This window comes from Calidris pugnax, unplaced genomic scaffold, assembly GCF_001431845.1.
Source record: "Calidris pugnax isolate Ruff unplaced genomic scaffold, ASM143184v1 scaffold188, whole genome shotgun sequence".
NCBI lineage: Eukaryota > Metazoa > Chordata > Aves > Charadriiformes > Scolopacidae > Calidris > Calidris pugnax.
In genome coordinates, this window is record NW_015091257.1 from 14,132,563 (window position 1) to 14,150,739 (window position 18,177).

Consider the following 18,177-nt stretch of genomic DNA (forward strand, 5'->3'; position numbering starts at 1 on the left):
TAGAGAATACTAGAGGAATGAAAGGCAGGTCGGTGTTATCACGTGTGACTGTATAATAAGCACAGATTAACACTTTCAAATGCAATTAGTGATTATGGTTTTGGATTGGCTTCCCTTAAGAAGACAAGTTTGGTTTTTTTTAAAGGGGCACAGTGAATTTACTTTCCTAAAATCATATTATTTGTGGCTATTTGAACTTTGAAACCCAAAAACTTTTGGCAGCGAAAATTACAGGTCTCATTGTAAGCCTTAGCTATGTGTCTCTCACAGTGAATTTACTTCCCTAAAATCATATTATTTGTGGCTATTTGAACTTTGAAACCCAAAAACTTTTGGCAGCGAAAATTACAGGTCTCATTGTAAGCCTTAGCTATGTGTCTCTACAGTATTTTTTTCAGCCCACAAAGAGAAGCACCACACTTACACTCTGGTCAGATAAATGATTGTACAGTATTTTTATTTCAGCCCACAAAGATAAGCACCCACACTTACACTCTGGTCAGATAAATGATTGTGTGGCTTTCAGAATAACTAAGCAGCAAGAGTCTCAGGAACAAGTCTTCTGAAAATTTAATTGATATCTGGTATAAGGTATTTAAATAAGAGGTTTTGGCATTTAACTTTGTTTTTTTCATACTAGGTTTCCTAATTGGGACATATCTGCTACACAAGGTTTTATATTGCATTTGGCCTGATCGCTGAGATGTTTACCAGAATTTTAATTATTTTGATTTGCATTATGAATTTTCTCTGAATGCTCTTTTTAATTTATCTGATGCTCAGGGGGAAAAAAAAAAACAACAAGAGAAAACACACAATAGATCTTGCTCATTTCCCTTTCTTTGCTTTTGTTTTACAGGAGACACATGAAATTGTGGCTATCAAGAAATTTAAAGACAGCGAAGGTAACCTTTTCTGCTGCATAATCTTTCATGTCAATAACTACTTTGTTCATATCTCTCCAGTGAAAATAAGAAGTCTCATATATCAAGGCTTGATTTTAAAACAATAATGATTTATTAACTCTGTGAATATTCAAGGCACTTGATCCTTCATACCTGCTTAGGAACTGCATTATACTCTCCAACTAGATAACTATTCTTGGTGCATCTATCTCAATATTGCTGAGATTGTGGTGCCATACATGGTAGTAAGATCTGCCACTTGGAGACTGGATGTGATCAGAAAATGGCAAATCTCCTCTTGTAGTAGTGGCTTGCAGAGTCTTTGGGCTTTACCACCCTTCATCTGCGTGAGGGGATCTAAGTGTTTGGGGGATTTAAAGAGATAAACGGAGGAGACTGAGAGAAGTCTCTGTGAAGTTCAGAGGAACTGGGGAGCTCTCAGGGAATTATGGGAGGATTTGAGGGATCTGGGTGGTGAGGCAGCATCTCTGCCCTTCCTTCAGCAGGCTCCACTCTCCGCAGGAAACTTGCTCTTTGCCTCCTCACTGCAGCCTCTCTGTACTCTCTGGTATTTCTGAGTTTGCTGAGAGGAGGAAGAGCCAGCTCCTGCAAGGCTTATTGTTGCTGGGAAAGTGGGTGGCAGAAGGCTGGACACATGGAAATCTTTGCCAGTGCTGCACACACCTATTCCTCACCCATCCGTAATAAAACCAAAGATCTGTACAAGGCAAGACTGACTTTCTGACCTGTGCTTATTGGAGGACAGTGAATCCAACTATCCTATCATAGGCAAAACTGGCAATCGATCAGGAGAGCAACTGTCTACCTTGCGTACATCAGAACTAGCCCTGCTCCCTAATGGGCTAGCACAAACAGAAGGAGAAGCCAAGTATGAAGTAATAATCCCGGCGCAACGCAGCTATGATTTGCTGTATACCAAAGCTTTAGCTAAAAGCTAACTATGTGGGTTAAAGAAACAGCAGCCACTTTAGAAAAGTTTTCTTTTTGTTATTGTTATAGGATTTCTGGTGGCCATGGAGATGTGGTTGGTTGCAAGGACTGTAATTTTCAGAGTCAGTTAAGCACAGCAGAGTCAAATTTGTGTCTGTTGTTTTATGCAGTGCAGACCCTTTGCTTTGCAGCTGATTTTGCCAGACACTTGAAGAATGTATTTGATGAGTCTTTCAGCTCTGCTATTCAGAGATCTGTTTTAAATCCCTATTAAGAATGTAAGAGGTAATTATGGTGACCATCTTGACCAGGTCATGGTAGTACTTCAGAATTGGTTTTTGGAACTTAATATGGCTATTCAGTACAGATCCTGGATAATGAATCTCAGTATTAAACCCTAAACAGGATTATTATGTTAGCTGGTCTACCAAAAAATGAAAACAAAAAATGTGACATTGCCATAAGGTATGGCTTTCAGGAGTATTATCTAATATCAGTTTACATGAATGATGACTGCTTTTCTGAGTTGTAGCTACTTGTTTACAAGTTTCTGGAAATAAGACAGAAGTTCTTTTGATGGATTTGATTCAGCCCATTTCACATCTGTCTCGTTAATATGGTATTTCATTAAAAATCTGAATACACTGTAATTGTTTCTATTGCCATTTTTGCTTCACTGAATTTTTGCTGTTGTTTGACATATGCATGCTAAATACGCTGCAAAGAAAGTGTCTAGTTATGAAATTATGTAATCAGGCTGATGCAAACCAACACCGAGCACTCAGTTTTAAAATGAAATGATTTAGATTGCTCTAAATTATATATATTTTTTTTTAATCAAAACATTTGTGATGATAGTATTTGGTTTTCTTCTTCCCTCCTGCTACACTTCAGTAATTTTTTTTCCTCTCTTCTGATGATAATTATATGTGTTTGCATGACCTGTGTTATTCTCTTTTCCCTGCAAACCTGTTTTTGCCTTTTGCTTGCTTGGAAAAACAATTTCTCTTCCTTGTTTTTTCTTCCTCTGTCTCTGACTGTTTTTGTGGTACATGACCTGCAAATGTGATTTAGCTTTGAATTCATGCAATCATATTCCATTTAATATTCCTCTGTTGTGGATAACATTTCTAAGAGATTAAGAACCTTGCTTCTACATATGCATGGACATATTTACCGAATTAATGGATTTCATTTTACTAAATGAAAAATAGAACCTAATATAATCTTGTTTACTTGACATTTTGTGGTAGTATCCTCTAAAACCCAGTCAGTTCAGGGCCCCTTGATGATAAGCAGCATACAGAGCTTTAGTAAAACACTCCACCTTTCTTGAACAACTTTCAGACAACTGAATTGTTGAAACAACAGCTAAAACAGAATGACTCCTCAGAATCAGACTCAAGGTTTCATTGAATCAATACTCGCTCTACTGCCCTCTAAGGCCACTACAATGGGCTGCGCTGCTCAATTCCCATTAAAAGCCTTGTAGGGAAACTTACCAGGCTTACAGATCTGTACTTTAGTCTTAAAATGTATCGTGGCTTTTGGAGAATAAAATTATTTTAGAATCAACTAGATTTTTTTAGGCATTGTTCAAACATGAGCTTTGCATTCCGGTGTTTCTGCTGAGAATGTACTAACCTTGCTAGTAGTTTTTGTGGGTGACATGTATTTGAGGGGTGGAGGATGTGTCCATACACATACCTGCATATTTTTTGAAGCATATTAGTGCTCTTCATAATGAAAAGGATAGAAATGCAAATGATTTGTTTCTTATGACTTTTTCTGCCACTGAAAACCTAGATGGTAGTGATGGGCAGTCTATGAGGGTTGTATGAAGATAGCACGGTTCCCCAGTTACCACTCTTCCAATGCAGAAGCATCCAGGCAGCAGAGAGAGTCCACACCAGAAAATAAGCCTTTTTTGATGTAATATCTAGAAGCAGATAATTTAATTATGGGTTCAAAGTAAAGATGTGTAACGCTTATTACTTGGGGGTTTTGTTTTGTTTTGTAAGTTTCACTCTGTCACTTTTACTTTGCACTCCAGAAAATGAAGAAGTCAAAGAAACCACTTTACGAGAGCTTAAAATGCTTCGCACTTTGAAACAGGAGAATATAGTGGAACTGAAGGAAGCCTTCAGAAGAAGAGGAAAATTATACTTAGTTTTTGAATATGTGGAAAAAGTGAGTTGAGTTTGTACTATCCTTGTCACAGTTAAATCATCAGTATACTCAAAGTCTTTAAAATTACATTTATTTTTAGAAACTAAGCTATTTAAGCTTAAGCTCTATAAAGAAGAACAGCATAAACTTAAATACAATCTGAATTATTTTAATTGGACATTTATTGTGGAAAGTAACACTGATAACTTTACTGTTGTTTTTACTTCATGTGTTGGTCTTTAAAAAAAAAAGTAAAAATGTGTCCATATATGAACACAAACATGTTCAAATTATATAAATTGGAATATATATAATTTGCAGAAAAAATTTAATGCAGACTCTGTAGTCCATTTAATTGTAAAGCTGATTAACTGTCTTGTGCTATATTGTGTAATGAATCTTGACGTATTCGTTCAAAGCAAGATCATAGACTTTTGACCTTGGAACCTGTTTCAACTTTCTCCTTCCTTGTTAAAAATAGGATTTGTTTGTATATTTCTGTAACAAGGCCACTATCAATAGTTGCTTAGAGGGATTTGGCAAAGATGACTGTCAATTATTTCCAATCCTGACCTCATTTGAAACAATTCCAAAATTTCCTTAGATTGGCCTACTACTGCCAAGCATCCTGGTCTGTTTCCAGGGAGAAACAACCTAGAACAGATTGGTCTTTGATTATTTTTGCAACCTTCATGGTAAAGGTAGACCTTCCCACTATATTTTAACCATTTAGCATTTCTTTGTGAAAATAATTAGATGCTATTCAGATACACATAGTAAAAATAAACGCAAGCATAAATATATGTATCTCTCTAGCTTTCATGAAGTATTGTTCCTTTGATTGAATTTTTCATTTAATATACTGCCAATGTGATGATGTGTTCTAGCTGAGTGCTAGTCCTGTTCAGTCAATTGTCTCTTGTGTAAAGATTCTTCACCCTAAATACTGTGTCTCCTTTACCTCTGTTTACAATTTATTATGTTGTATAACTTTATTGCATAACGTGAGGTGACCTATATTTCCCCACAGTTTGGTAGAAATCAGTTTTGTTTTCCACCAGCAGGTCAGTAACTTCTTATGTGGTGGATCTCACTTAGATCTTAACATGCAAAGCTTGACTTGTTCCACCCATGTTCCCTGTAATTGTTCCAGGCACGTGGAATGTCTTTGATCACAAACCAACTTAGAACATACATTTAATTTTGTATTATAGTTGACTTGGCTAAGCTCACCGTAGTTGTGGGTTGGAAGAGCAGCGTAAGTAAAAGACATTTAATTGATCTGATAAGAAGTATAATTTAAGAATTGCTGATGTTGGTAAAAACACCAGGCTGCAATATCTAACATTATTTGCATTAGAATAAAAGAATATAATGATAAAAGTAGACATCATATATAGTCTGTGCCTATTGTCAATTCTATATTAATCGTCACCTTTATTTTCAGTTAAACTTTGCAGTCTGTGAGTGTTCCTTATTTTCAGTTGTGTCAAATAGTTTCCACAATAGTTTGTTTGAAGACCGGGATGATTTCTGTATTTTTGGATGAGGGAAGAGTAGAAGGAATTAAACTAAATGTGGTATGCTAGGCTAATTTTTGTTTTAACTGGTGATGAGCACCTTGTGTCCTCTAGGGAACCTTAGCTCTGCAATACTCAAATCCAGATTACTTGAATTCACATTTAGTCTAATCTCCTTTATTCATCATCTCCTCAATTAATTTCTTCATATAGGATTGTGTCTCACTGTGGCGATGCTACTATTTTTGTTCGAATTTGTAATACTAATTTCTTGACTTACCCAGATTCACAGGCTTCTATGTGGACAAGAGTCTAACTAAAATAAATATGGTTCCTTAACAGAGAATTCCTTTTCTCAGATCTGAAGTGTATTTCTAAGGAAACTTACACTCAAGCGCAAAAGTTCTAGTATTTATTCACAGATTGCAAAACTTAGAAGTGGTCTCAAATATTATCAAAGTCTCCATTTGTTTTATCTTATATTTGTGTTCATTAAAGAGGTTTCTCTTACAAGAGAAACCTCAAAAATTTTATTATGCAGCTAAAGAAAATGCTTGTCAAAGACAAGGTAAATTTATTTCAAATGAAAAATCTACAAATGCTCAAATCCATGATTAAATGAGTTGTGTAACGCAATATAGCCAAATAGTTATTTCTATTTCAGTATTCAGTAAATAGGACTTTACTCTCTTCAAGTGAGCTGCTGCTGCCCATTTTTCATTCAGGATTCAGAGTACAAACTCCATTGTACTTCTAATTGTGCAAAATTGGAGACATTTGCTAGCATAATGGGAATCTAAATGTCCTTTTTCAAAGAGGAAATTTACTAGTATAAACAATCAGTTTATTTTTTTGTCTAGGTGTATCCACAAAACAGTTAACATGGCCATAGTTACAGTAGTGCATATATGTCTAAGATCAATACAGCTGACACATAGCTATAGGATACTCCCTAGGTTACTATTTATGCCCCTCTGAGGCATTTTTACATCTGTTACTTCATTTGCACTAACAGGCTTCTGTTGCTTTAACTATACCCATTCACATAAAGACATGGTTTGTGACTAATCATAGCCCTGCTAGGTCAAAGCAACAGAACTAGTTTAACAATGAAGAAAGCAGTATGTTAAAGCACAATCAGATACTTACAAAATGCTGCGCTCTTCTAAAGTTTTCATACGGTCACACTGACCTGATGTTTCTGTTTAAGCAACTTTATGTAAGTGAATGACGTTTTAGAAATTTTAGGATAAGTGGATTGACGATTTTAACATTGAAGTAAATGACATTTGAGAAATTTTAGGATAAGTGAATTGATGTTTTTTAAGGACTTGTGGCATATTTGTGGTTCACCTTCAGGGATTGTCTTCACATGTCCTTTCTGTAGACTGGAAACAGCTAGTAGTATGCTTATGATTAGAACATACTCCCATGAATGTTAAATGACTGATTTTGCATAGCCAGGCTCACTGGCCTAAGTATGTTGCTTCAGGATGCTGAAAGCACGTTATCTTTTAGCAACTACAGTATAACTCTTTAAAATAATGTGTCTTTCAAACATTTAGAATATGCTTGAATTGCTAGAAGAAATGCCAAATGGAGTCCCACCAGAAAAAGTGAAAAGCTATATCTACCAGCTAATTAAAGCAATTCATTGGTGCCATAAGAATGATATTGTTCATAGAGGTAAGTGTGTAGTTCTTCACATGGAAGTAAGCCCTAGGTAGGAATTTGCTTACTAAAGGGAAAGATGTTACAGCTTGAAGTAATTTGCATGTAACATAAATATAAACAATTGCTTTATATCAACAGAAAAAAAAAATCAGTACATTTGGCTGAGCCTTAAGTCTGCTGCATTACTTCAGGTTGTTTTAAAAGTAAGTTCATCTACATACAAAGCTTGCTGTCCACCATCTTTAGAGTATGAATAAAGATTGTATCATATGCCCAGCAAAGTGACGCTGCAGTACAAACATTGCCAAAGGAAAAGGAATTTTTTTAAAATATTTCATAGTGCTCAGTCATTTCACTTTTGAATCTGGTAATAGAATATTAGTAGAAAAATAACCCAGAAGTTAAAGCTTGGGTCCCTTGTGTTTTACTTCTGCTAAAGGCAGTTCCTTCCAACTTCTGTGAGTTCAGCTCTGTATATTTACTGTCCCCCTAAACATCAAGCACTTAGGATACATCTCTTGACATGTGACTTTATCGAGTTTTATGTCTTTTATCCTGATTTAATAAAATTGTATTTTGCTTTGTGGCTTTGCACAAGTAACATTTCTAATTAATGTTTCCAGTAATTTAAAATTCTCATACAGTATGCTACTTGTATTTCAGACTGATCAAATATAAGTAAAATACTTTGTAGTTTTTTATTTTTTGTAGCTTGAAAAATATACCATATTCAGATAGTGCGATATCCATATTAGAATTAAAAAGGCTTAAAACTAGAGAACACACTTTTTCTAAACAAGTGATAAGAGGTGATCAAGAAAATCATCATAACTGAAAATGTTGGGCACAACGCACTTAACTATTGGTTAACTGAGTCATTAAATGTCAGTTCATTTTATTGTTTTGCGATCTGCAATATTCTGCATACTGGTTTGCTGCCCAGGAATACCTGTAAGCACCTTTTATCTTCCCATGTTTTGTTGGGAAACACTTTAAAAGACTTCAAAAGGCAGAAAATTAATTCTGAGTGTTCACAGACTGAATTGCTGGAAGCTGTTTCAGCGGTGGCTTTCGCAATGCTTTGTTTATGGTTGCATGAATATCTCTAAGTACATCATAATGAAATAATATTTGTTGACAAAGTTCAAAATTAAAAAGAGAAGCTAACAGTGGTTTTTTTTCCCCCTCTCTCACTCTGATACTCCAGATATCAAGCCAGAGAATCTCTTAATAAGCCACAATGATGTTCTGAAGCTATGTGACTTCGGTAAGTTAAATAGATAAATACCTACTTCTTACCTTTTTAAAGAAAATCTCTTGCAGTGGAGTTTTACCTTATGAGAATTCTATAGTGTGTACTGTTTAAAACCCATTTAGTGTCGGCTTTAAGGCTTTGAAGAACCAGCACACAAGCACAAGGCCCATGTGAGTAATCCCCAGAAGACAACAGGGCGGAGTGTACGCTGTTCCAACAATCTGTATTTTTATTCTAAATGCTACATAAACACAGAATAAAATATTGTTCTCTCTAGAAATCGTACAGTTTGGCTTGGTAAATCAATTCTGTAGTGCTACCCAAGGGCACTTTTCAGTGAGAGCGGTTTGAAAGCTGCCATTTCAAACCTCTGCAATTTTGAATGAAAAGAAGAACTGCTAAAAAAATAGATTGAAGTAGTTTTTTAGGAACACAAAAAAGGCATTTTTCATTTGCAGTGCTGCTTATTTCTTTTAATCCTAAAGGCGTTTTTGCTTAAGCATTCAGAAACAATAACCATTCTAAGAAAAGCCTTAGGAGATTTGGTCCATATGAGTGCTTTGACTTAAGGGCAATTTACTCTGCAGCGTAAGGAGCCGCACAGCTCTGACAGAACACCAGGGTACTGCTGCACGGTGCCCTTGATGCCTTCATCTTTTTGGTATCCACAGGCCTCTTGTCAGCACCGCTGCAGCTCTGTCTGTGCCCAGATTGTCCTGGCAGCATTGCCCCTCTCCTGGGCAGCATCTTTCTTTACCCCATGCTTATTTTGAGGGCCTTACCCTGGGGTCGGAGGGGCCAGGGCTCTCCCGGGGGACACCTCAACCCCCCTTCCACTCCTTCACTCCCTGCCTCAGCTTTGGGTGGTCAGGGGACCCAGTTGCTGCCTTATGCAGAGATTAACAACCAATTAGCAGGCAATGCCTGCCCCTGACCAACATGTGCTGATTGGGGCTAAAGGCATCGCAAGCAGAAACAACCAACAGGGGCATGAGTGGGTCCTGATGGGAACTGTTCCTCCTTCCCTGGCCATGGGGAAGAGCCTTTGCTGGCCCTTGCCCACCCTCCCTCAGTTTTCTGGGGTTATGTCCCCCCTGAAAGTAATATTCACCATGGCAGTTGGCAGATGCCACCAGGTAACAAAGCTTTGTGCATGCAAACTTGTGTCAACATCCTCAGTGCAGCAGTGTTACAGGAAAAGAAGCAGATGGAAGAATGGTACAATCACATTTTGGACAACAGTTTTCTCACTAGATAAAGATGATGTGAATTCTGTACGCAGTGATGTTCTGCTTTGTTGGCTTGCCCGTGCCATACTCTCCAGGCGCATTCTCTTTTCGCTCTTGGAAAAGACATGTGATCACAATGTACTCATGATGCTTGGCACAATCTCAAGGAAGATGCAAACTAACTTATGTTGTTCTTATTGTTCATGTGGGTTAGTTTGAATTTTGATCCATGTTTTAGATTTAGTTGGATTTAAAATTCCAAGCAACCCATATAATTTGGGATCAATTTTAATTTTTTAGCCTTTTGCTAATTGACATTATTGCTAGCAGCTTAAGCTATTACTGCAAAATGTCTGTCAGAGCAGGATTAGCCACAAGCATTTCCTGAACATGTACAGATTAGGATGTTAATAATTTGATTTTTAACATGAAAAGGAGGTTGTGGCAAGTTTAGATGTTGGTCTGTATTCCCAAGTAACAAGCAGTGGGATGACAGGAAACGGCCTCAAGTTGCGCCGGTGGTGGTTTAGATTGGATATTATGAAAAATTTCTTCACTGAAGAAGCTGTGGGGCTGTGAAGCACTGGAACAGGCTGCCCAGGGAAGTGGTTGAATCAACACCCCTGGAGGTATTTAAAAGATGTGTAGATGTAGTGCTGAGGGACATGGTTTGGTAGTAACTTGTCAGTGCTACATTTGCAATTGGACTTGATGATCTTAAAGGTCTTTTCCAACCTAAATGATTCTATGATTCTGTGATTTCATGTATGCTGTCTGCCTACCTAACTTAAATCATGTTTTGGAACACAAGTACTTGTCACATACAGTACCACGTTCCTCATGTGATAACAAATGTGAAGAAAGGGTCTGTTCATCCATCCCAATGTAGATATTGGAGTAATTAGGTGTTTCTGAATAGCCTGGTGGACAAAACAGTTTTAATAGAAGATTTCATAAATTTCTAACAAGATAGTTCTTCATAATCCTTGTGCCATGTGTTCTGTACATATCATGCTAGATATAAATGAGATTGAATGTGGTGCTTGCCTGGACACATGTTGTGTGGGTGTCATTTCTGCCAATAGAAGTAGAAAAAGAGAACAGTACAAAATGCCGATTACAGCAGAAGCATCTGACTGTTGGAAGTAGTTAGGCTTTCTGACTAGAGTGTTTGCTGTTTCAGCACCAGAGCTCCAAAATTACTTGTTTTAGCAATCTCTTAATCTCGGTATGATGCGTAAGCATAGAAATCGTGAAACCCAGGACTGGAAAAGACCTCAAGAAATTCTCTAGTTCTTCCACCTACTCACAGAAAGGATTAAGTATGTCTATGTCATTCTTGACAGGTGTTTGCTTAGCTTATTCTTAAACTTCTGAATAATAGAGGTTCCCTAGTGTTCCTAGGCATGTATTTAAGTACTTACATGTCATTAATGCTAGAATGCTTTACTTTGTGTCTAACTTCAATTTGCCTTATTTCTTTATAAGAAACCGACAATCTTATTTTTCACGCCTTTTTCCTTGACATCTCTCCTACCGTGTTCTGAGTTGTTTAAAGTCCTTTCTTGAAATCGCTTATTTTGCTTGTTCTTCCTCCTTGCATCATGATGCATTTGCAAACTCTATTGCTTTCATAGTTGCTCTTACCCAAATTGCCCCCTGTGTTCATGTTCTAATTTATTCTTTCTCTGTGTTCGGAGTTTGGTCTAATCTTCTCCCTGCTTCTCTTATTTTTCTATCAAAAAATTCTTCCAATACTTCAGCACAATTTGGAGAAAGGAACAATAAGTTAACTGCACCATGACAAAAGAAAAGTAGTTGTGCCCATAGAAAGGTATTATGCTTTCTTGACTTAAAAATCTGCCTGTCATCATTCACCACGGTGTCTTAGAGTCAGAGCAGTAGTGAATCCCTGAATGGTTTCTTACATCACGCAACAATATATAGACATTGAAGCCCATGATGATAATTCTTCTTTCTGTCTGCCACGTGAAATCCATGCTGCACCTAGACTGTAAAGTTGGGAGCTGATTTTTCAGACTACGTGAGCTACTGATGATCTGTGGACATAGTAGCTGCCGACCAAGTTCCAGTAGACTTGCCTGGAGGGGAGGAGTAAGCACCCTTGACTTGTTGATTCTTCTAGTGCACGTGGGCTCGTGGGCTGCCAGGCTTGTGCATTACATTAGCACATGCGTTTATTTGCATTACGTGACATTTTCCCCTTGCCCTGCCTTGTTTGGGACTGACTTCCCACTGTTCGAGTGTCCCGTTTCTTCAGTGTAGCTGCTGGTTGTCTTGCTCTCTGCTTTATAAACACGTGAATGAATTTTTCACTCACAAGATTAATCAGATGGGTCATGTAATTTGAAACAGAAACAGAGCTGCCTAAGCAGTTCTAAATATAGTAATGGTTAGAAATTTACCCAAATCCAATGTTATGTGTAATAAGAGATTCCTTTCCAGCTTTTCTTCAGCAACATCAGTAACATTCATTAGGCTTTATGGGAACAGATCAGAATTATTATTATTTTGGGACAACTTTGAAATGTCTGTTCCTCATCACATATGCCTTTTAGTTTACTAAATCTTGATGGTAGAGGTATCTTGCAAAAAGTAACAGCTGTAACCTATGTCAGTAACAAATTTATCATTGTTTTCTCTCAAATCACTATTCTAATAATAATAATCTGCATCCAAACCTTTACTTAACTTGGAGTAAATTAGTGTTCCACAGGGGTGAGTGGGGCTAGGCTCCTTCACTAAGCTGCCAAATGACACATGCTTTCAGAATACTGAAAAAAAATCCAAATCTTTAAAAAATTACAGCCTTATAATCATAGTCGTGTGGGAAAAGCAATTTTGGCAGCTTCTGCATAAGAACTCAGATATAAAGAAAAATGAGTATTGCATTTAAGTAGCACTTATTGATTCTGAAAATGAAATGATGCCTTTATACCTCTGTGACACTTTGGAATTTTTATTCTTTCTTCATCATTCATGCAATAATGAAAAGACTTATAGTGGTTTCACTGAAGTGAATTTTGGACCAAGTTTTAATGCCACATCCTAGTAAGAAAGCATTTTGAAAATGTTTCTTCTGCATTTCAGTCCCAAAAATTTGTCTCGGTTTGAGCTTACACATCTGGAGTCTTGCTGCTGAGATCTGTCTGTCCTGTCTCACCTCATTATTAAACATTTGTTTGAAAACAGTAAGACACTCAATACTTTTCTGAAAACAGTGCCAGCATCTGCCCTAGCATAATTCTACGTGAAGAATCCAGTAACATCATTACTGTGGTGCTCGGCTGACTTTTTATAAATGGAGGAGTATGAAAACAAAAATCTAAATTATTCCTACATCTGGGCTTTCCACTGTATACACTCTTTTCTCATCAGTGGTCATAATTGTTATGCCTTAGGACAGAAGTTAAGTTTTGGTACAATTACAGGTAAGTATACATTTTGGTTTTATTATTAATAAAATGATGTGGAGGAGGAAGTTAATTTGGATGTGTCTTTTGATCCTAGTTCACAAAGAGCCTTGTTACAAATGCAATGCTAAAGCAGGTGGGAAGCTGACGTGTGGAGTGAGCCAAATGCAGCTATAAAGCAGTTTGGCTGCTCTGTGGTAAATACCTGCTTTTTGTAGTTCTGGAGAGATGACCCCATTCCTTGCCAGGAGTGTCCTTAGATGAGAATAATATGTAGTTTCTTGACCAGTTTAAAAAATGGAATGCAGTAAGACTGCAGTAGTCAGGATCGATGACCGGAAAGGTCCACTCCCCACGTATATGTTATGTTTCTAATGTTATGAATCTTCATCCATGAACAGCATCTCAGTGAAAATTAGTGGCAATGGTTTGATAGCTTGCATAGCATAGTGACAGATAACTTTTATCAATCAGTTTTGATTATGGCAAAGCACCAAGAATAATCACAGACTTCTGAGAAGAGTACACAAGTAAAGTAGTCATTAAAGTAGACACGCTGACTTTCACTGTTGTATCAATAAAAATTTGTATTTCAGTAGACAAGCAATTGTTGGAGAAATTCTACGCTAGGGGTTGTAAACAATTTGCTTCTATTTAAATAGGTGTAACCTATTACTGCCAAAATCTGTGGTGATATGCATATTGTATTTAAAAGTTAAATTAAAAAAATAAAATATTATCATATTCCACACTCTTTCTTTGACAGGCTTTGCTCGTAATCTCTCTGAAGGAAGCAATGCTAACTATACAGAATATGTGGCTACCAGATGGTACCGCTCACCTGAACTCTTGCTCGGGTAAGTACATTTTGTAGAGTTGCCATGATAAATCTGGACTGATTCTTAGCATTTTTTCAAGCACCTGTAATAAGATTTACCAATGGAGAACTATGGTTGATTTAAAGAGAAGATTTCAAGAGGCTTCCCCATCTTCATTAATTTTTGTTCATTTCCAGTAAGTTTGCATGAATCATTGATGTGTTGACCTGTTTTGAGCTGAGCAGTGCTTAACTGATTGGAATATAAAGCTGAATTATCACAGATGTACTTCAGATTCCCATCCCTTATTCCCTTTAAAAGAGGTTTCCATGGTAGTCCTGTAGCCTGAAATGTTCCACCAGCCTTGTGGTGAACATCACATAGCAATGGCAATGCAACCTTCACCACACTACACTCCTTTCTCTCTTCATCCTTTGGATCAAAACTGTGATTTGGTTTTGTTTCCCAGCTACCCTTTACTAGCACTGCTGAAGTGGCTCAGAAGGATGGTGCTGGCTTTTTAACTAGTCAGGAAGAATTTATTGAAGGAGGCTGTATGAATCATCTTAATAAAGCACTGAGAAGTTAGTGTTAGTAAGGCATGGGTAGCCACAAGATGAATCAAAGAAGTACTGGTCACTCCTAAGATTCTTTAAGCAAAATGTTTCATGCTGCCGAGAAACAAGTCATTCTTGGACGCTCTGATTAATGCTGAACTAGATGTTTCTTGAATAGGTAAGGCATTAGATAGTAATTGTTCTGTCAATAAAGTCACCCCTGTATTCTCAGAGCTGTGCTAATCTTAACCAAATTGGTATAGGCAGTTGCATTGTTATGTGCAAAATAGCATGTTAAAGTTGCCACTAAAAACATCAAAGCTCAGTTTTTCATATTTTGGAGTAAACAGATATTATTAAGCTTTCAGCAAAGTGTGCATGCGTATGTGTAAGTACAAAAAAAGACTTGGAAAGAAAGCACAAATTTTTACCTTTTTAGTAACATAACATTTTGGTCTTTGTCTGTAGTAGTAATGAGGATTTAAGAGGAAGGACATGAAAAGCTTGACAGATGTAGTCTGACTTGCCGTTTTCAAAACTGTGTTGTTACCAAAGGAAATTTAGCAGGAATCACGTCCATTTGTAATTGACGAAATTTGTTTGATTAGCTTGTAGAGAAAGGGAGGGGGTACATGTATTTAATGCGTATGACTTCAACTTTGCTGGTGTATGTTTTTAATGCCAAGTTTTTCTGGCATAACGTGATGTCTGTTTCTTGGCAATCCCATTCTATTTCCAGACACTCATCTTACCCATTCCTCCTTCCCCTGAGTTACCAGCATCAAATATTCAAAAGTCTTTGTAGGATTATTAAATACATACATTTTAACAAATACTGTTTTACTTTCTCAATTTTTAAAATGTGTCCCAGAGAGGTTTCTGTTTTGCAGTATAGTTCAAGACTTACATTTCAGGAGAGGAAAGAAATCACTGCCTAATTATTCACAAAACATCCAAAATCTACTCACTTTGGAGAGCCTCAGGTAACTGTTAGTGGAGTACTCTGTACCCTTTGATGACAAAATATTGCTAAAAGCCAGAAGATTATAAGGCATACCAAATTATTAGATGAAAACATGTTTTGAAGAATCTAATTAGTGCAGGAATAGACTGTAGTACTTCTGATTTGTGATCTCTCAGTCCTGTAGGAGTTATTTCATTTGTCCAGCCACATCAGTCTTGCATCGTTTGCCTGTTGTGATCTGATGAGACTAATCCTGATAATCAACAGGAGTCTTCAGGATGCCTTTTCAAACAAAAAAGTTGCCATTTACTCTGCCACTGTCTTAAGAAATGGGTGTTTTGTGATTTGTTTCTGTTTGACTATGGAGGAAATGGTGGAAACGTAAAGTGTTATTAATCTTCCTTTGTTCTTGTGAGCAAGGAAAGGTAATGGTCCCCGGCTCAAAGGAGTTTCAGCCCATTCCTCAGTTGTAACTCTAGATTGTTCTCCAGTGCCCCAGCCTACAGCAGCCTTTTCACCATTTCACATTTCAGTGAAGAAGCATGCCTATTAAAGGGGTTGCAGATAAAGATGTGCTTGTTTTTCTGTGGTAATAGGTTTTCTAGTTGCACTCTCACAAACTGTTTTGTTTGTGGAGCCTTAGTTTTTCAGTACGGGCACAGAATGTCTTAAGAGCAAATCCTTGGCTCTGGAGTCTGTTCTCGTCTGTGCTGCCTTTTGCAGAGTGGAGAAAAACCAGTCCTTCCTTGGCTCTCAGACCTGACCTAATGTGTGGGTTGGACTAGCAGCATCACAGAAAGGACAAACATTGAGTCTGTAAGCAAATCCACAAGTAGACACTATGCAAGATTAGTGAGGGAATTAAGAACCCACAGAGCTATTGTGGTAGTAGTACTTCAGGAGTTTTGGCATGCTCTGCTTTGCCACTGGTTATTCTTTGTCAACAGTCTGTTCTAATGGGGCAAACTGATTTTGTGATGATTGTTTGTGAAAGAACTGCGGAGTCTCACAACAGATTCTGAAAAGTAAACGGTTCTTGAAATTTTGGTGTCCTACTTCAGTTTTCCTAGCTACTGTATGCTACTTGCACTAGGCATCTCAGTGGGCCTGTAGTTTCACTCAGGCTACTGTCCAGCTGGAAACACTTTCTCACCTGCACGTAACTAAATAATAACAAGGGCAGCAGGGTCCTCTGACCAAGCATCCTTCCATAAAGTGAAGTAACTAATCATGAGTAATTCATGGGGAAAAGTCAGATTTTTTTTTTTTTCTTTAGTCTGAGGGTGTTCTCTCTCTAAACATCTTTAATCATCAGCATAAGGAAGGAGGGAAGGGAATAAATTTAGGATAGGATTTGTCACCTGCAACTCCTGGTGCTGTCTTATTCCAGAAATAGGCAAGCCAGCTGTAACTTAGAAATCTCTTGAAGCAGAGGTTGAGTTGTTGGATTACAAGTTTCAGAAAGATGAGACTCAGTGAAATATGTTTTCAGTTTAGTCTTTGTTCTAGTCTTTATTCTTTTTATATGCTTTTTCTTTGACATGAGGAGAATTCTCCGGTCATTCTGCTCAAAACATAAACATCCAAAAGAGATTCTTGGAATAAGTTGGATGTTCACAAGATATATTTTTATTGTACAAATTCACCAAGGAAGAACTCAGGCATACAGAAAAGGAGTTGCTTCAATCTGTAGTAGGAACAATGAAAAGCTGAAAGTATGTAATGCATTAGCTTTTGCACGGTTGAGTTAGGCAACTGAAAAGCTTGCTGAGAAACAGAACCTTAGAGTGAAAATCAGAAACTGTCCAAAAGGATTCTGTGTTTCTTCAATGTTCCTGTCTTTAGATTGAATATTGCAGTTGTCTACCACTCTCTTATTATACGAACTGCCATTCTCTATATTCTGATTTTTCTGTCCTACATTTCTTACAAACTATCCTCAAGCCCATGATCTCTCCTGACTAGAGTATCCATATTGCCTCTTCTTCCAGTAAATAACCTTGTATGTAGTCTCAAGAAAAGCTGGTGTAGCCCATGCTGGTGTAGCCCATGCTGGTGTAACACTTGCACCACTAAGTTTTGTTTCTGACTAATTCCTTCCTCTTCATTGCTAGCCTTGCTTCTTCTGTCATTAGCAGTTTAAAATACCAGGTGCCATCCTCCCCACCATACAACATTGTTTGCACACACATAGATTATCCATCAGGATTTCTCCAAACCAGGAATTCCTTATTTTATGATGTTTTCATTGCTTCCTCACCTGTGTTTTTTAAGAAATAGTTTTCAGGGGCATTCTGTTTTCTCTCAATTAAAATTTCTCTGTATGAATACTGAAACGAAGATTTCTTATGATTTCTGTTTTCCCAGCGGCCAGACCCAGTACACTTATCCCCCTGTTAAGCACAATGGAAAAAGGAATGTAATGCAGAAATAGAGCGCAGTCATTAATCCCTGGAGAGAAGAGAAGGTAGTGCTAGTTTAACTTGGGATGGTAACTGCTTTGCAGTCAGAAAGATTATTCTTGTATGTAAGATATTTCACAAAGGTAACCAGTTCCTTGAGGGTACTTGAGAATTCTTCTCCTGCCTTTTCAAGCAGTGATACAGTAGGCAATACAGGACAGAAACAGAGGGCTTGGTATTTGAGGTAGTTTCTTCAATATCAATTTTTATTTTGTGTTGCAAGGAAGCGGGCCACGGGA

General features: G+C 37.4%; 1 protein-coding gene across 3 annotated transcripts in view; it reads left to right on the plus strand.

The window, feature by feature from the left end:
* The window catches only part of CDKL5 (cyclin-dependent kinase-like 5), a 125,572-nt gene that overhangs the window by 69,706 nt on the left and 37,689 nt on the right, over window positions 1–18,177 (plus strand). For all 3 annotated transcript variants that reach the window (XM_014960299.1, XM_014960302.1, XM_014960301.1), the window contains exons 4-8: window positions 860–905; window positions 3,910–4,046; window positions 7,111–7,231; window positions 8,427–8,486; window positions 13,904–13,994. In XM_014960299.1, coding sequence (XP_014815785.1) covers window positions 860–905; window positions 3,910–4,046; window positions 7,111–7,231; window positions 8,427–8,486; window positions 13,904–13,994 — 455 coding nt within the window. The remainder of the gene's footprint in view (window positions 1–859; window positions 906–3,909; window positions 4,047–7,110; window positions 7,232–8,426; window positions 8,487–13,903; window positions 13,995–18,177) is intronic.